The sequence below is a fragment of the Strongylocentrotus purpuratus genome, unplaced genomic scaffold, assembly GCF_000002235.5.
Source record: "Strongylocentrotus purpuratus isolate Spur 01 unplaced genomic scaffold, Spur_5.0 spur5_scaffold_9, whole genome shotgun sequence".
NCBI lineage: Eukaryota > Metazoa > Echinodermata > Echinoidea > Camarodonta > Strongylocentrotidae > Strongylocentrotus > Strongylocentrotus purpuratus.
The window spans coordinates 5,681,817-5,700,022 of record NW_022145615.1 but is presented as its reverse complement, the minus strand read 5'-3'; the positions used below and the strand labels follow the sequence as shown (position 1 = coordinate 5,700,022).

At 37.7% G+C, this 18,206-nt stretch overlaps 1 protein-coding gene across 1 annotated transcript in view; it reads right to left on the bottom strand.

Moving 5' to 3' along the window:
* LOC115920669 (sushi, von Willebrand factor type A, EGF and pentraxin domain-containing protein 1-like) overlaps positions 1–17,868 on the bottom strand; it is a 41,179-nt gene extending 23,311 nt beyond the window's left edge. Inside the window, exons 1-2 of the mRNA XM_030977037.1 lie at positions 17,769–17,868; positions 752–802 (exon numbers count right to left, since the gene is read on the bottom strand). Coding sequence (XP_030832897.1) covers positions 752–802; positions 17,769–17,829 — 112 coding nt within the window. The 5' untranslated portion in view covers positions 17,830–17,868. The remainder of the gene's footprint in view (positions 1–751; positions 803–17,768) is intronic.
* Between the last annotated feature and the right edge of the window lie 338 nt (positions 17,869–18,206).

Genomic DNA, 18,206 nt, shown 5'->3' with positions numbered 1-18,206 from the left:
AGATAAAACGCGAACTGAAAATCACCAAAGGGAAAAGTGAACGAAACAGATGAGAAACCGTCGATATGAAGAAGGAGAAAGAGAGGCCTGAGGATATTCCAAATGAAGGACAAAGAAACATCGCTGCTAGTTCATAAGCTGGAAAGTGCGGGGTATTATGGTTAAAGGTTAAAGAGGAGATAAACGAAAAGAGAAGTATAGAAAGAAAAAGATATACATGTAGTTTTAAAGAAGTAAGACTACAGTGGAGACAGAAAGAGAGAGAGAGAGACTTTTGCAGGAAAAAATGAAGGGATGGTTCTCCCATAACAAAGCATGTCGGGAGGAGAATAATGAATAAAACCCTTTCACATTCATGGCAATACATTGCATATTTGTGGAGTCATACAAAGGTTTCTAAGCGCTTTCTGTGTATTTATATGTGTTTAAGTACAGGCATGCAGTCCGGCTTCGCAGACAAACTGCATGATATCACAATATAATTATTATTTTGTATACCCAAGGAGGGCCCCATCAGTCTCAACGATATTTATTCCGAGAACCAGGATCCAATTACTATTACCCCAGGTATCGCTAGGTACAGATGTACACTTGGGTGGGGAGCAGCGAATATGGATTAGTGTCTTTCCAAAAGATGTTAGTGCCTGGATGGCCTTCGAACCCTCCGCCTTTGGATTGATAGGCATTGATGAACCACTGTACAATGATACCTGATGCATAGCTGTCACCGAATCCGTCACTATAAACATACCTGGAGGTGGAGGAGCAGCTATCCGTCGCCGTCGCCGTCCCAAGAATGCCTCTGAAACCAAGATAAATACGAAATAATTAATATTTATTTTCATAGCATAATTGTAATTCAACCCATTCAGGAAGAAGTGGGAAAAGACCACTGGGTTATAGTTACGTAAGTCGATTTTATATGAGTTGTTGTTCTTCTTGCATACATGTGATAATCTTCAACTCTGCTGTTTTCATTCATCGTTTTCTTTATGTTGTATTTGCCGAATAAACAATAATAACACCAATATAATAGGGGTGGATTTACAGTTAAAAGCGCCCCCTCCGGCAAGCTGTGACATGCCGATTGTTTAGGTTGCTGGAGACCGTAATACTCGAAACCGTCATAAGTCGAAGTTCGTGGACATCCCATAGAAACGCGTGTTAATTCTATTATACAAGTTTCAACAGGATTATTTATTTATTTATTCATTTATTTATTCAAGTTTTATTTAAAATAGAGGGTAGGTACATTCAGTTTACCAAAACTGCTTTCCAAGTACGCCCTCTATGGACAAAGGATGTCCATGAACTTGTGGCGGTTCCGACTAACGACCCCCTGGTCGACGTCTTTCAAATAGTGCATCGCAGCAAAACGGCTAGCCTGTGATCGAAATGACCAAAGTGGTCCGAACTGCGTAAATATATTCAATGGGATTGATATTTCTGATATCAGCGCACATATTTTGGTTCGGTTATTAAGATCACTGATTTAATAACCCGCTCTTACCTTCGTAACTCCCCCTAATGCCAATGTTTAATGTGATTTGAGATGAAGGAAAAAGTGATGTTTAGTTCTCTTTGCACAAAATCCATGTTCTCATTTGATTTAATGCCATTAGTCATAGTAGCTGAACAAGATATCAAACACCATCATCATTACCGTGTTATATTTTTTTTTATAAATGTATGCAAGACAACGTCAACATCACAACGGAATCGGATGCAGAAAGTGATAAATTAAAGGGGTTTGACCGTATCCGTACTAATTTAAAAAAATCATTGTAATTTGGAGTCTGAACAAACGGATTGTATTGATACCATCATATCATACCTGTAGCAGGGAATTTTAAATCAAACGTATTGATGTTCCTTTTTATTTAATTGATTGACAAATGATTGGAACATAATTCCTTATAATACCGTAACCGTGTAACGGCGGGATGTAATCTGTTCAACTTAATACTGTGAAAACCCGCACTGAACATCGATATACATGAGAACAATGGTATCTAAGTTGACAAACTCTCTATGAATGTATATGAGGATTCCGCCATATAACAGGCAGGGGCAGCGTTTCCAGGGGACGGGGGACACGTCCCCACCCCTACCCCCTCTCAATTTGTTAAGGGGAGATCCTCCCCCCTCCCCCCTCCCCGGGAAATTTGAAAAAGTGCAAATAAAAAATGTATAGCAAATACTGACCAAAGACTGCAACACGCTCTGGGGGGGGGGGGGCAAGAGTGCAGCTTTTAGACTAATACAAATTCAAAAATCTTCTCGCTCGGTCGCTACGCTCCTTCGCATAATATCCTTCAAAATGTACAAGTAAATAGTGTATAAAATCTGTATTTCGTTGGTATCACGCCAGCACAGTCTGCACTGTGTGTTTCCCTACTAAATCTTTACAACCCTTGGACTGCACACTAATACCTGCAAAGTAAAAGGGAAGTGTGAAAAAGGAAATTGCTTGTTTTTTATAGTTTTGCTAAGGAATGTAATTTTTAATACAACAACACTTCAAAAACCTGTGAGGGTGTAGTCACTTCCGTCACCTTCGCCACTGTTCTTCACTATGCTCCCTCGTCTCTCGCATTTCGCATATGTTTCAGCTCTACCCCCCCCCCCCCCCCCCTCATCACAAAATCCTGCACTCGCGCATGACTGACAGTGGAGACCTCATTACTATTGTAATGCATCTGTAAGCCATATCTCACAGGTCAATGCGTATAGTCAACATATAACAAATAACGAATCCGGTGTGCCCTTTTGGTTCTGGTTGATTGGTTCTATTTTCCGCCATTCATCCTTCAACTTTACGGAGTATCTAGGCTATCGCACTATCTTGGAATACACCACAAAATCTATCAAACAATGTCCTCCGCCCACATATGCGAGTCGAGTTATATGGAAAAATGGCACAACCCTTAAACAATTGCGACACATTTCGGTAGTGTTTGACGTCAGAAATATTATGCCAAAAGTATAAGAAAATCGTACCTCCAGAAAGTGGATAAATTATTAAATGTCGTCTAAGCTGGCCACCAGAAGGCTTACATAAAAATAGCCATAAATCAGGAAATATCCACCCTAACTTTAATAAAATGTGTTATGGCCTTAAGAAATCCCGGAATTCCAAATGCCGCCAATCTCCTTAAAAGTAAGTGGCTAAATGTACTTATTAACACTAAATGTATATTTTGTTATATTCTTGCTATCCCAGATGGCTGCCATGAATTAACTTTAGGGACTTAAATCAGGTAATATTCATTCTAAAGATGTAATATACAGGATTTAGGGGTCGATAAATCCATTAAGCCGACTCTAAATGTGTTTTGGCAGTCAGGAAATCTGGCAATCCAAGATGGCGTCCAAAATGGCTGCCAAATTTCTAATATGACCAGATTTGGGTTAGAATCTATATTATTGAACATGTTATTGTCAATTTGATAGTGTATTTGAGTAGTATAAGGATGTTCGATCGTACATGAAAAAGTATCACTACGTATCGTTGTAGCCATATGTACTATCCTATAGGCTACCAGGTTTCGGCATCTATACAAATAAGAAGTGTCGATAATTTTATCTGCAAGACGGCAGGTCAGATGAACGCCACCTTACCATCCAATATGGCCTGTACCATCTAACATTATTAGTGAATCTTGATCCCTCCACACCAAGTCTTTGGTGTTCGCGGTTTGGGGCGGAGGTGGAAGTAAATCCACTAAATTGAATAGTAATAAATTGTCCTTTAGCAGACAAGAATCATAGCGATCTGACAATGAGTTCCTATTCTCATTAGACTTTTTGATATACAGTGCGTCCCAGAAAGAAAAAAAATAAACCGAGAATTATGGATGTATTATCATAACTTAGTCACAATTATAATTAATAAATGACACACATTTGTAAAGCTTAGATCCTCCTCTTTCATGTGATGTAACTCATATGATGAATACTTCACGCATGAGTGATTGAAAACAATTTGAAGGGAGGAAACCAAAACAATATTTGGCGGGCGGTATCTGAATTTCAAAGAGAAAATCAAATTTCTAGAAAGTTCAATTTCTGCCCTTTAATATGACACCTCAATTAAGAAAAATGAGCCAGGACTAAAAGGTTCTATTTGCTTAAAGCAATGCTTGCATTTCCATAATTTTATTAAACGATTTAATTTTCACTGGCTGCCTGCCGTAGCAACAAACAAAGTTGACAAAAGTCTTAACTCCGTTTTGTTGACGATCAGCCATGCACAAAGGAGACGAAAGATCCGATGCTTTAAAATTATGTGTCATTTATTAATTATAATTGTGATTAAGATATGATAAAACATCGATAAAATTTCGGTTTCGTTTTTTCTGGGACGCCCCGTATAGGCCTATTTGTAAACAAAGACTTGGCAGCCATATGGCAAGAGAAAGTATCTTATATAGTCGCTAATATAGTTTTCGTGATGGCATTTGTTATTCTAAAGTAGCTGTAAGTCAACACTGCTTACGTAAATGGTCCCACAACTTGACTAAATTTAACCATTTATCTTAATGAAAGGGATACAATATGGACCACTGTAGGGCCAACCACAACTAAGACTTATAGCTGCAAATTGCACGAAAAATATTCAAAATTATGTTCTAGGCCGTATCACTGCAGAGGTTTCATGATAATGTAAAAAAAAAAGTGAAAAGTTGATGAAATTCATTTTAAGGAGCATGCGATTCCCGTAAATAGTACTTTATCGAGTGGGTTGTAAATGATTTAAATATTTTTATTAATGAGCCTAGGCTACTGATGGAAGGAAAACATGAATTCACAGAACAGTTTTGAGTTATTCTTGTGTTGATAGCTATACAGGCTATTTAAGGTCTTGATAACAAATAAACTCTCATCCTGACAACAACAAAACATCTCAAATTTGAAAATAACTCACAGTAATTTTAACCTGGTGTGCACTTTGGACACATCTTGGTTTTCTTGGATTCCTGACCATCAGAACAATTTTTAATTGACTTGAATGAATTTCATCAAAATAAAGTAGCCCTACAAATGAGATGGATATTTAATTATTTCAGGCCAATGCAGGTGCTGACGGCTATCTTGGATGGCAAAATGGCAGCCATTTTTCTATATTATCTTGTATTTGTAAAGTAATACTAAATGATACTTGATCGTGCATTTATGAATATCTACCCTCAAATACACGTAATTATTTTTAATTCTAAACAGTGACTCAAATTTGAATAGTATAGAGTACCGAAGCTGTGACATTATACAAATCGTTTTGGGAATTTCTTAATTTTTTCTTCATTTTAATGTTATGAACCAGAACAATATAACCTATTTCCTATAGGAAATCTATTTATTCAGATGATCATGTTATAGCCCATACTTATTCAATTGGTTTTCGACATTGGGACATTATTTTCGATGCTCTTTCAGAAAATAAAGACAAAATTGAGAAATTCCAAGGATGTATAATGTATAGGTCTCAGTGGCCATCTAGGATTCCTAAATGGCTGCCACTGTAGTAAATATCTCGAATATAAAACTTCTCAAATAATTTGTAGCACTTTTACGGATATCATTGATTTCATAATTCTTTGGAATGTGATTTAAAATATATTATTTTCTATAATGTAAATAGTCACTTCCGGTCGTTTTCGGGAAAATGGTGAGTTATTTCGATGGTTATAATGATGATAACAAAAATGATGATCATCATAGTAGTAATGAAAATGATAACAATAATGATAACAATACCAATTATAAAGATAATAATGATGATGATAATAATAATAATCAGGCGCGGGTCCAGGATTTCTTAGGGAGGCCCAAATTAAAAATAAATTTGAAATTTAGTGTGCTGAAATTCGAAAATCCCGCCGGCCAATGTTTCGCTCAGTGGGGGGGGGTGGGGGGAGGGGTGAGGGGGGATAGTGAGCACTAATTTTGTTAATTTTTTTTGCTCCCGAAAATTTGAAAATCGCGCCGTGGGGAAGGGGGTAGTGAGTACTTTTTTTTGGAGGGGGGGGCCTCGAAAATTTGAAAAATCGCACCCCCCCCCCTCCCCCTTTAGCGCCAGGGGGGGGCCATCTCCAAAAAAAAGGTTTAATTAAAGTTAAATTACACGGGGTTTTTTCCCGGGGGGCAGCCCCCGGCCCCCCTCCCCCCTTCATCCGCCACTGATAATAATAATGATAATAGCAATTGTAATAATAGTAATAACAATGATGAAATAATTATAACAATAATAGTAATAGTAATAATAATAATAATGGTAATAGACTTGGGTATATGGACCAAATTATACAAGATGTGTTGTAATCAACCTCCTGCGTATGAAAAGTAAACGTTGTCTGAATAAGAAATGGAAGCTGACCCTTGTCTGTAAGTTCTATTGTAATTCCTTCGGATTAGACCTTGGCCCGGGTCTGAAATCACCATTAACAAAAGGAAAAACTAGAACTCACACAAATGCCTTTCTTTTTCAATTTTTTGCCCTCAAGCAAATTTTAGTAGAATAGAATCTCTTATCACTTTAGTCACGTTCCATTCTTTAAAAAAAAACAAGGATTCAGAACAGTGCTTTTTTAGTTAACAAATTTCATTTTGAAATTATACACATGCTCACACAGCATCCCAACATGAAGTATAAATGGTATAGGAAGGTCTCTTGAACCTAAGTTCTCCTAAAAAACAAAGTCAAGTTCTTTATCGGATTTTGCATTGACAAAAAAACTCCGACTGGAAAAAGCACAAATGTAGTGATGTACTACAATAACCAAAAAACGATGAACAAGTAAAACAACAATTAAAACAAATTAATAAACGAACAAATAATAGATATTAAAAATACGAAACGGTATAAACCTTAAGAGAGGGCATAGTCAGAGGCTTAATATTATTATCAGTATACTTTATTATTTTTATCGTCATTATCAGTATTATTGTAATTATTCTTCTAATTAGTACCATTATTATTCGTCCTTGTTTTTGTTCTATTTATCCTTATTTTTCTCGTTCTTCTTTAATTTAATGTACATGTATTATTGAAATATTAATGTGTTAGTAAAAGTTCTAAATGTACCATTTAGACGGAATATAGGATTTATCGACAATTATAATGAATGAATTACACAAGAGAACTTTAGATTACCTCATTTGAATAGCGACATATCATTATGTTCCTGTGTATGGATTAGCTCCGTTGTTATTATTTTCTTGCGTTCTTTAGAATAAATGAAAATGTTCAGATATGAAGAAGTTTTGAACCATGCTCCATTAAATAGTAATATCAATTACATCCATGTTTTTTGTAGAAAAACTGATTAGCATGTGCTTGGACCTACTTTATTTGTCACAAGCATGTCATTTTGTAAGCACAACCGGAGTTAAAAGCTTTAAAAACTTCCTATTTAAAGTTCTTCTCTCTTAATTGATGAAATCGTTGTCCCATTAATTATTGTTGCCTCGCGGGTAGCCTCTTGCATGTTTGAAGATATGTCCTGCTGTTTGATAGTGTGATAAATTATTCTTGTCTAGTGGAAAGAAGATTTTCAATCGAAAAAATGTTTCAGCAAGAAAGCCGTCTAAAGGAAATAGGCTACCCGCTTCTTTTTTTGTTCACGTAATACAGACGGGATTCAAAACTACAGCGCGAAATTTCCAACAAGTTCTGTCAATTGCCAATAAAGATAAATAAACCACTTACTCGCCCGAATTCGAAGGAGAGCTTACGTTGTCCATTTCTGCATGATACTTTTAATAAATTGTTTAAAAAAAAACTTTTCTCAAACCTGACTTTTATAATAATGTCAGGACGAATAATCTCACCTGCATCGTCCGGGATGATGAGAACAACACACATCAGCGTAGCGATCATCAGCCGAATCATTTTGACTGTTCCTGTTCGATCGTTGGGCTTTTTAGATAAGATTTCTTTTTAGCATATCTTCTTAACACACTTGGTAAGGGGTAAGAATCAATTGAAGTGGCTTTTTGAAGACAGTTGTATGAACTGAGACGATCCTATGACGAACGTTGTTTACGATTATTGAGATAATTTTTTTGTCGATGGATTAACTTCCAAATGATAACTGACGTCTTCACGTTCTAGGTTTTGGCTTAGACTAACAAAAACCACACTTTTAATGTCAGCGAGTAAATTGTGCCGAGTAAAACAAGTTGAGTAACAAAATGAGCAATTCAGTACTCAAGCTGGAGTAAGACCTTGATTTTAGTGGTACTCGTCACCCGAGTAATTTGTTACCTTCGATAAAGAGTAAATCAATGACTCAACATTGAGTACGAATTTCGTTTGTATCAATTTTGAGTAAACTACGGTTGGGTATTACGCTGCGGCAGGTGATAAATAAATCAACATTGATCTCTTACCCGAATTTACCTCGGGTGCGAGTGAAAGTTGGATCGATGGAAAGTGCAACTAGCTGTCAATATGCATGTGACACCTGTTCTACACATTTTTACATGATAGCAGCTGTTTGTTCCTTTGTCTACCTAAGGAACTGGATATTTTGTACTCTTTCATTGTCCGTCATGTGCATGTTTCGTGCATGCATGTGCGCGTGCAGAAAGATGCGAAAGAACTGAGATACACTCTTAGAAAAAAGGGTGCAAAAAAGGGTGCAAAATAAGAGTTTGCACCCTTTACATAAAAATGAACCCTATTGAAGGAAAAGGGGTTAAAAAAAGGGTGCAATATAAGATTTTGCACCCTTCCCACAAAAATGAACCCTATCGAGTATCGACCAAAAGAGGGTGCAAAATAAAAGTTTGCATATTGCATGCATATTCATGATTACTTTCCACGTGTTCACATAAAAATACATTTATCATGATTTGTTAAGCAAATTATGACAATGCACATCAATTTTTTGATTTTGTATTTTCCTTTGGCAATCATTAACCAATGTATTATTTTGTCTGATCATGTTACAATTACATTCACGTTTTAGCAATAGATATATTGATTATATGATTACTAACCAAGAAACATCATGCATGTTTAATATGTATTTGTGTACGAGCAAATTTTACCAGTATTCCTCGATGATGGGTGCAGGATTGCACCTTTTAAAGGGTGCAGGCACTATGAACATGACTGACAATAAGAGCGGACAAAATATACAGTTCCTCAGGTAGACAAAGGAACATCCCTTCACTGCTATTATGTAAAAATGTGTAGAACAGGTGTCACATGCATATTCACCTTTTTACATAATAGCTGTGAAGGGATGTTCCTTTGTCTACCTGAGGAACTGTATATTTTGTCCGCTCTCATTGTCAGTCATGTTCATAGTGAGGATTGAACCCCTAAAGGTGCTGCTATTGCATCGGTTTGCACCCCTAATGGAGTAAAAACATGTACTTAACTTAGTACATGTTTTTACTCAATATTGATTGAGCAACTAAGCGTTACCCAGAAAACATACTCAATATTTGAGCAAAAAAATCGCTCAAACAATTTGAGTCAAAACATGTACTCGTTAATTGAGTAAAATTTGGCTCAACTCATGAGCAGTTTCTTACTCGACATGAGTTGATTACGTTTCTACCCAGTACTGAGTAAAAAAGGAAACCGCTAAACAAAGAGTAAATATTGAGTAAAGGTTGACTCATTCAAACTGAGTAGAGATTTAGTCTTTTATTGAGTAATATTTTTACTCAACTGATGGGTAGATTTGTTACTCAACACATGCTGAGTAAAGTTTACTCAAAAGTCGGGTGGTTTCCTTTTGACCACCCAAAAGAGTAACATTTTGACTCAAATTGAGCAGTTTTTTTTTAGAGTGCAGACAACGCCTTTCAGTTAAATCACTATACCGTTCGAGTGCAGTACATGACTAACTTTCGCTATTGCTCCATTTCGCTCTATTATATTCAGTTCACGACCACATACGCTGCTGTAGTACAGAGGCGGGGAGGCCGGGGGCGTATGTCACAATGCCCCCCCCCCCCCGAACTTTTTCAAGTACCCGAAAGAGGTTCTTTTTACATAGGAAAGGTGCCAATTTTTACTTCAGATAAGTGCCCCTTTTTATTTATCATCCTAACACACTTCGTAAGGTCAATTAAGTGGCTCTTTGAAGTCAGTTATTACAATTAAAACGATCCTATGAAGAACGTAGTGCACGAATTTTAAGAGATTTTTTTTTTTCTCGATAGGTTTATACTTTTTTATACTACATAGTTTTGCTATTATTTTTTTTTTTTAATACAACAAAACTTCACAAACCTGTGAGGGTGTATTCACTTCCGTCACATTCGCCCATCTCACTATGCTCCCTCGTCCCTCGCTTTTTGCCCCCCCCCCCCGGCATGAAAACAAATCGCCGCCCCTGATTACAGGTATCAAATATCAGGCAAGTATAATCTCTACATCATAACAGAACGTGAGTTTAACAGCGCATATCACATAATGTGGGGGCAAAGCTTTCTCAAATAGTGCACAAAAATTATGCGAGGAGCGGCGTTTTCGCTAGCAAAATACAGGAGTTTCGGGGGTCTGTCTTCCCTGGACACCACGCCTTAAGACGCTGCGCTCTAATTGGACCCAAAACAATATGTTTCAGCTCTACTCCACCTCCCCCCCCCCCCCCCCCCCCCCCATCAGAAAAATCCTGCACTACCGATGGCTGACAGTGGATACGTCATTACTATTGTAATGCATTTGTAAGCCATATCTCACAGTTCACTGCTTATACAGGTTAGTCAACAAATAACTAAATCAGTGGTGCCCTAATGCCCTAATTGATTTGTACCATTTTCGGCCGTTTGTCCTTCACCTTTAAAGCCTCACTGCATTACTTATAGCGACTTGCGCCCTCTATTTAGCAAGCAGTGCCTAGTTGGTGTCTATTGGTCCCCCATAATCCCCTTTTTAGTATGTTAATTGAGAGCTGAATTAATGAGGTAACCACCTGTCAGTGACCTTGCAGGGAGGTCTAACCCCTCCTCCCTGCCAATCTAGTACAGACGGGCTTTAATGAGTATCTATAGCACTATCTTGCAATACAAAACAAAATCTACCAAACAATGTACTCCGCCCACATACAAATGTATGCGAGTCGAGTTATAAGGAAAAATGGCCTAACTCGTAAAAAATTGCGACACCTTTCTGAAGTGTTTGACGTTTGAAATTTTATGCTAAAAGTATACGAAAATCAGACCTCCAGAAAGTGTATAAATAGTTAAAATGTCGTCTAAGATGGCCATCAGAAGGCTTACATAAAAATAGCCATAAATCTGGAAATATCCACCCTTACCTAAAATGTGTTATGGCCTTTAGAAATCCTGGAATTCCAAATGCCCCTAATCTCCTTAAAAGTAAGAGAGTTTTTTTTCAAATAAATGTACTTATCAAAAGTAAATGTATATTTTGTCATATTGTAGCAATCCGAGATACAACATGGAACATTGTAGGACCAGGCGCGTACGCAGAGGGGGGGGGGGGGGGGGGGGGGGGGTTAAACCCCCTTGAGTATTTTTTCATGTGTATGTTTTATGTATGTTTTTTTAAACCCCCCCCCCCCCTTTGAGTTATGCCAATGGCTGATGGCTGACCCCAAAAAGGTGACCTCCCCCCCCCCCCAACAGAACAAAATGTCAAATTTTCAAATTTCGAGACCCCCCCCCCCCCACCCAAAAAAAAAAAGTGTGCTCTTACCCCCCCCCCCCCCCTTGAAAAATCATACGTACGCCACTGTATAGGACCAACCACAACTTAGACTAATAGCTGATTGACAGCATATAAGACCCGTCCTTTAATATTCTAATTGCCCGAAAAGAAATCGAAATTATGTTCTAGGCCGTATCATTGCAGAGGTTTCATGATAATGTGACAATAAGTGAAAAGTGGATAAAATTGGGTTGATGAAATCTCGCAACATTTTAAGGAGCATGCGATTCCCTAAATAGTATTTTATCGCGTGGGTTGTAAATGATTACAATATCTTTATTAAATATATCCAACTAATGCAAGGAAAACGTGAATTTACAGAACCAGTTTTGAAATATACTTCATTTCAGGTATTTATGCTCTGTTTTGAGAATAAGGCTTAACAAGTTTGGCTAAATTGTGTCGATAGCTTTACAGGTAATTAAAGGTCTTGATAACACTTACAATACACTTTCACTTGACACCAACAAATATATCTCTAATTTGAAAATAACTCATTTACAGTCATTTGAAGCTGGTGTGCACTTCGGACACATCTTGGTTTTCTTGGATTCCTGACCATCTGAACACTTTTTAACTGACTTGAATGAATTTTCTCAAAAAGAAAGTAGCCTTATAAATGAGATGGATATTTAATGATTTGCGGCCAATTCAGAATCATAAAAAATCTGACCATGAGTTCCCATTCTCATTAGACTTGTTGATATACAGTGCGTCCCAGAAAAAACGAAACCGAGAATTATAGATGTTTATCATAACTTTATAATTGTGATTAATAATCACAATTATAATTGATAAATGACAAAGATTTGTAAAGCTTAGATCCTCCTCTCTCATATGATGCAACTCAAATGATGCATATTTCACGCATGTGTGATTAAAAACAATTTGAAGAGAGGAAACAAAAAAGTTATTTGGCGGGCGGTATCTGAATTTCAAAGACAAAATCACATTTTTAGAAAGTTCAATTTTTGCCCTTTCATATGACACCTCAATCAGGAAAAATGAGCCGGGACTAACAAAGTTATGGGGCTTTCACATATACACTCCGGGGCCCGTACGGCGAGTAAAACAGACATTTTGGGAATTTCCGGCCGGTGTCCGGCCGGTTTTCTAAGCCTTACGGGCCCCGTGGTGCTGAGTTGGCTGCTCCCAATTCTCCTGGCGTTTTTGACTGACCGTTAGCCCGTAGGAACCCCGTAAAGGGCCCGTGAGGCACCTTACGGGTCCCGTGCGGGCTCCGGACGGGCCCCTTACGAATGTTTTCTTCAATTTTAATAAAAAATATTTACGGGCGCCTTGCGGTGCTCAAGGGTTCCGTACGTGTACGCTACGGCGCCCTCACGGCCCCTCAAGAGCCCCGGGTGATATGCACAACAACAGGCGTCTGCCGTCCGGGGGCCATTTAAAATGAATATTGCCCGTGCGGGTCCCTCACGGCGGCATCTCGAAATGTCCAACGCAGATTTAAATACAGGAGGTGCGGATACCACAGGACACATACAGAGAGAGTCAGAAAAAATGTCCCACTTTTTAAAAGTTGTATTGTTTGAAGTATGAATATTTAATGATGAGTTTTATGATATATGTCTTGATAGAGTTATCCTCCCAGTACATTTAGGTACCATTTTCATTTGAATCTCTGCATGCATGACTGAACATCAGACAATCTTTACAAGACTGACAGATCTCACTTGTGCCAATTTGCTAGGTGAGAAACAAAATAATGTTTTGAACAAATTATCCAATCAGCCAGACAGACAAAAACACACAAATACACGCACACGCACACAAACACACATACACCCACACACCACACACACACACACACACACACACACACACACACACACACATATATATATATATATATATATATATACGAACATGCACAGGCACACACCCACAAATGAGCATTCCATTCCCGACAAGGCCCACCAAAACTGTTACTTTTTGTCGGGAATTCTTCTTATCGTACGAAAAGTCGGGTGGCCGCTGTCCTCTTGGTGCGTATTGGCGGATGTTGTGCTAGATGATGATGATGATAATGAAGATGATGATGAAGATTAAGATGATGACAATGATGACATGATCGTGGTAGTGAATGTGTTTTAAAGGGAAAGATTTTTACTTTAGGGTTATGCCACTTAAACATTCAGCGATCTTGATAAAAAATCAATGCTCAATCAGAAAAGGGGCAATTATTAAATAATTGTCACCGTGTGTGTTGTGTGTGTTGTGTGTGTTGTGTGTGTTGTGTGTGTGCGTGTGTGGGTGTGTGCACGTGTCTGACTGTCTTTGTCCAATGCATTGTTTTATTCCTCACCAAGTAACTTGGCGCAAGTGAGATCTGGCAGTGTCTGATAGTGAGTGATGCATGCAGGGATTCAAATGAAAATGGTACCTAAATGTACTGGGAGGATAACTCTATCAATATATATCATGAAACCCATGATTAAATATTCATGATTCAGACAATACAACTTTTAAAAAGTGGGACATTTCTTCTGACTCACTCTGTAGTTCAGTGCACCGCACGGCACCCGGCCTAGCGCCTTGAGGACCCCGGCCGGGCCCCGGCAGGGCACCTTCCGGGAGCCATCGGTACACCTGCTCATCGGACGGAGCCCGTAAGGTTACCGGTCGGCACCCTGCCGGCACCTTGCCGGCTCCCTGCCGGCACCCTTACGGGCGCCTTGCATTTCACTCAACCAATTTTCTCCGGGCACCTCCCGGGCGCCGCATAATATGTGACCACACATGCCGTAGAAATGAAAATCGGACGGTTCCTGTACGGTCTCTAAATCTACGGCAAGCCGCCGGGTAGGGAAAATCGTACGGGGCCCGGTTTATATGTGACCTAGGCATTAGTTAGGTCCATATTCCACGCCAGAACACCTCTCCAGCTGTCACGCATCAACACACATACACAAATACACGTGACACACCCCTATACACACCTCTTACACACACGCACAATATAACCGTACACGCCCTACAACTAAGACTCATAGCCGAATGGCAGCACATAACCGGTCCTTAAAATTCAAATTGCACGAAAAGTAATCAAAATTATGTTCTAGTCCGTATCACTGCAGAGGTTTCATGATAATGTGACAAAAGTTGAAAACTGGATGAAATTCATTAGAATAAATCTCGCACATTTTATAAGGAACATACGATTCTCCTAAATAGTACTTTATCGCGTAGGTTGTAAATGATTTAAAAAATTGTATTAATGAATCTAGGCTACTGATGCAAGAAAAACATGAATTCACAGAACAGTTTTGAGTTATATTTCATTTCAGGTATTTATGCCCTGTTTTGAGAATAAGGCTTTAACAACTTTGGCTAAATTGTGTTGATAGCATTACAGGCAATTAAAGGTCTGGATAACACTTACAAATACACTTTCACTTGACAAAAAAAAACATCAGAAATTTGAAAATAACTCACCTACAGTAATTTGAAGCTGGTGTGCCCTTTGGGCACATCTTGGTTTTCTTGGATTCCTGACCATCAGAACACTTTTTAACTGACTTGAATGAATTTCCTAAAAATAAATTAGCCCTATAAATGAGATGGATATTTAATGATTTGCGGCCAATTTCAGGTGCTGACGGCTATCTGGGATGGCAAAATGGCAGCCATGTTTCGATATTATCTTGTATATAAAGTAAAAATAAATGATACTTGTTTGTGCATATATGAATATCTAACCTCAAATATACTTATACACGTAACTACTTTTAATTCTAAACAGTGACTTAAATTCGAATATAATAAGATATGCGATCTAAGATTTCAAGGTATAAATGGTTTTCCTGGCTAGGTATAGACATTAAAACTGCATCTCAAGGAGGTATAATGTATAGGTCTCAGTGGCCATCTAGGATTTCTAAATGGCGGTCACTGTAGTAAATATCTCAAATATAAAACTTCTCAAATGATTTGTAGCACTTTTACGGATTTCATAATTCCTTGGAATGTGATTTATGATATATTATTTATATAATATAAATAGTCACTTCAGGTCGTTTTCGGGAAAATGGTGATTCATTTCGATGGTTATAATAATGATAATAAAAATGATAATAATCATAGTAGTAATGAGAATGATAACAACAATGATAACAATAACAATTATAAAGAAGATAATGATTATAATAAAAATCAGGCGTGGATCCAGGATTTGTTAGGGGGCCCAAATTAAAATAAATTTGAAATTTAGTGTGCTGAAATTTGAAAATCGCGTCGGCCAATATTTCGCTGAGTGGGGGGGGGGGGCGGGAAGTAGTGAGCACTATTTTTTTATTTTTTTTTGCTCCCGAAAATTTGAAAATCGCGCCGGCCGATAATTCGCTGTTTTGGGGGGGGGTTTTGTTCGGGGGGCTTCGAAATTTTTTAAAAAACGCACCCCCCCCCCCCTTGAGCGCTAGGGGGGGCAACTCCATAAAAAAAGGTAAAATTAACGTTTACACGTTTTTTTTCTAGGGGGCCGGGCCTCCGTCCCCCCCCCCCCCCCTTGGATCCGCCACTGATAATAATAATGATAATAACAATCGTAATAATATCAATAACCATGATGAAATAATAATCATAATAGTAATAATAATAATAATAATGGTAAAAACTTCTTGTGTATATGGACCAAATTATACAAGATGTGTTATAATCAACCTCCTGCGTATGAAAAGTAAACGTTGTCTGAATAGGGAATGGAAGCTGACCCTTGTCGGTAAGTTCTATCGTAACTTATATGAATTAGACCTTGGCCTGGGTCTGAAATCACCAATAACAAAAGGAAAAACTAGAACTCACACAAATGCCTTTTTTTTCAATGTTTGACCCTCAAGCAAATTTTAGTAGAATAAGGGTCTCTTTACTCACGTATCAATCTTTTTAAAAATACTTACATGACTCAGAACAGTGCTTTGGCAAGTAAATTTCACTTTGAAATTATACACATGCTCACACAGCATCCCAACATGAAGTATAAATGGTATAGGAAGGTCTCTTGAACCTAAGTTCTCCTCCAAAACAAAGTCATGTTCTTTATCGGATTTTGCATTGACAAAAAACTCCGACTGGAAAAAGCACAAATGTAGTGATGTACTACAATAAGCAAAAACAATGATGAACAAGTAAAACAACAATTAAAACAAATTAATAAACGAACAAATAAATAGATATTACAAATACGAAACAATATTAACCTTTAAAAAGGGCATAGTCAGAAGCTTAATATTATTATCAGTATACTTATCATTTTCATCATCATTTTTAGTATTATTGTAATTATTCTTCTAATTAATATCATTATTATTTGTCGTTGTTTTTGTTCTATTTCTCCTTATTGTTCTCGATCTTCTTTAATTTAATATACATGTATTATTGGAATGTTAATGTGTTAGTAAAAGTTCGAAATGGACCTTTTAGACGGAATATAGGATTTATCGACAATTATAATGGATGAATTACACCAAAGAACTTTAGATTACCTCATTTAAATAGCGACATATCATTATGTTCTTGTGTATAGATTAGCCCCGTTTTATTATGTTCTTAACATGCGCTCGGACTTACTATATTTGTCACAAGCATGTCATTTTGTAAGCACAACGGGAGTTAAAAGCTTTAAAAACTGCCTATTTAAATTTCTTCTCTCTTATTTGATGAAATCGTTGTCCCATTAATTATTGGTGCTTCGCGGGTATAGCCTTTTGCATGTTTGAAGATATGTCCTGCTGTTTAATAGTAAGACAAATTATCCTTATCTAGTGGAAAGAAGATTTTCAATCGAAAAAATGTTTCAGTAAGAAAGCCGTCTAAAGGAAATAGGCTACCCGCTTCTTTTTTTGTTCACGTAATACAGACGGGATACAAAACTACAGCGCGAAATTTCCAACAAGCTCTGTAAATTTCCAATAAAGATAAATAAACCACTTAATCGCATGAATTCGAGGCAGAGGTTTCATATGTTGTCGCGTTTTACACGATACTTTTAATAAATTGTTAAAAATACTTTTCTCATACCTGACTTGTATAATAATGTCAGGACAAATGTACTCACCTGTATGGTTCGGGCTGATCAGAATAACACAGATGAGCGAGGCGATCATCAGCCGAATCATTTGACTGTTCCTGTTCGATCGTTGGGCTCGTTAGATAAGTTGTATAAATTAAGACGATGCTATGGAAAACGCATAGTGTCCGTATGTTAGATGATTTTTTTTTTCTGTCGATAGGTTTATACTGTACGTACTAAGCTTCCAATTGATAACTGGCTTCTTCAATTTCTAGGGCTTGGCTTGGTCTAACGAAAACCAGAAAAGGCCTTTCAGTTAAGTCACTCTACCGTTCGCGTTCAGTACGTGACCAACGATATTTCTAAACAAATATATTTAAATCGGCTATTGCTCCATTTCGCTCTATATAAGGGACTTTTAGATTCTGCACGACGAGAACGCGGACTGCCCTTTTAAGGCAATGTGACGTCACTGCCAGTGCC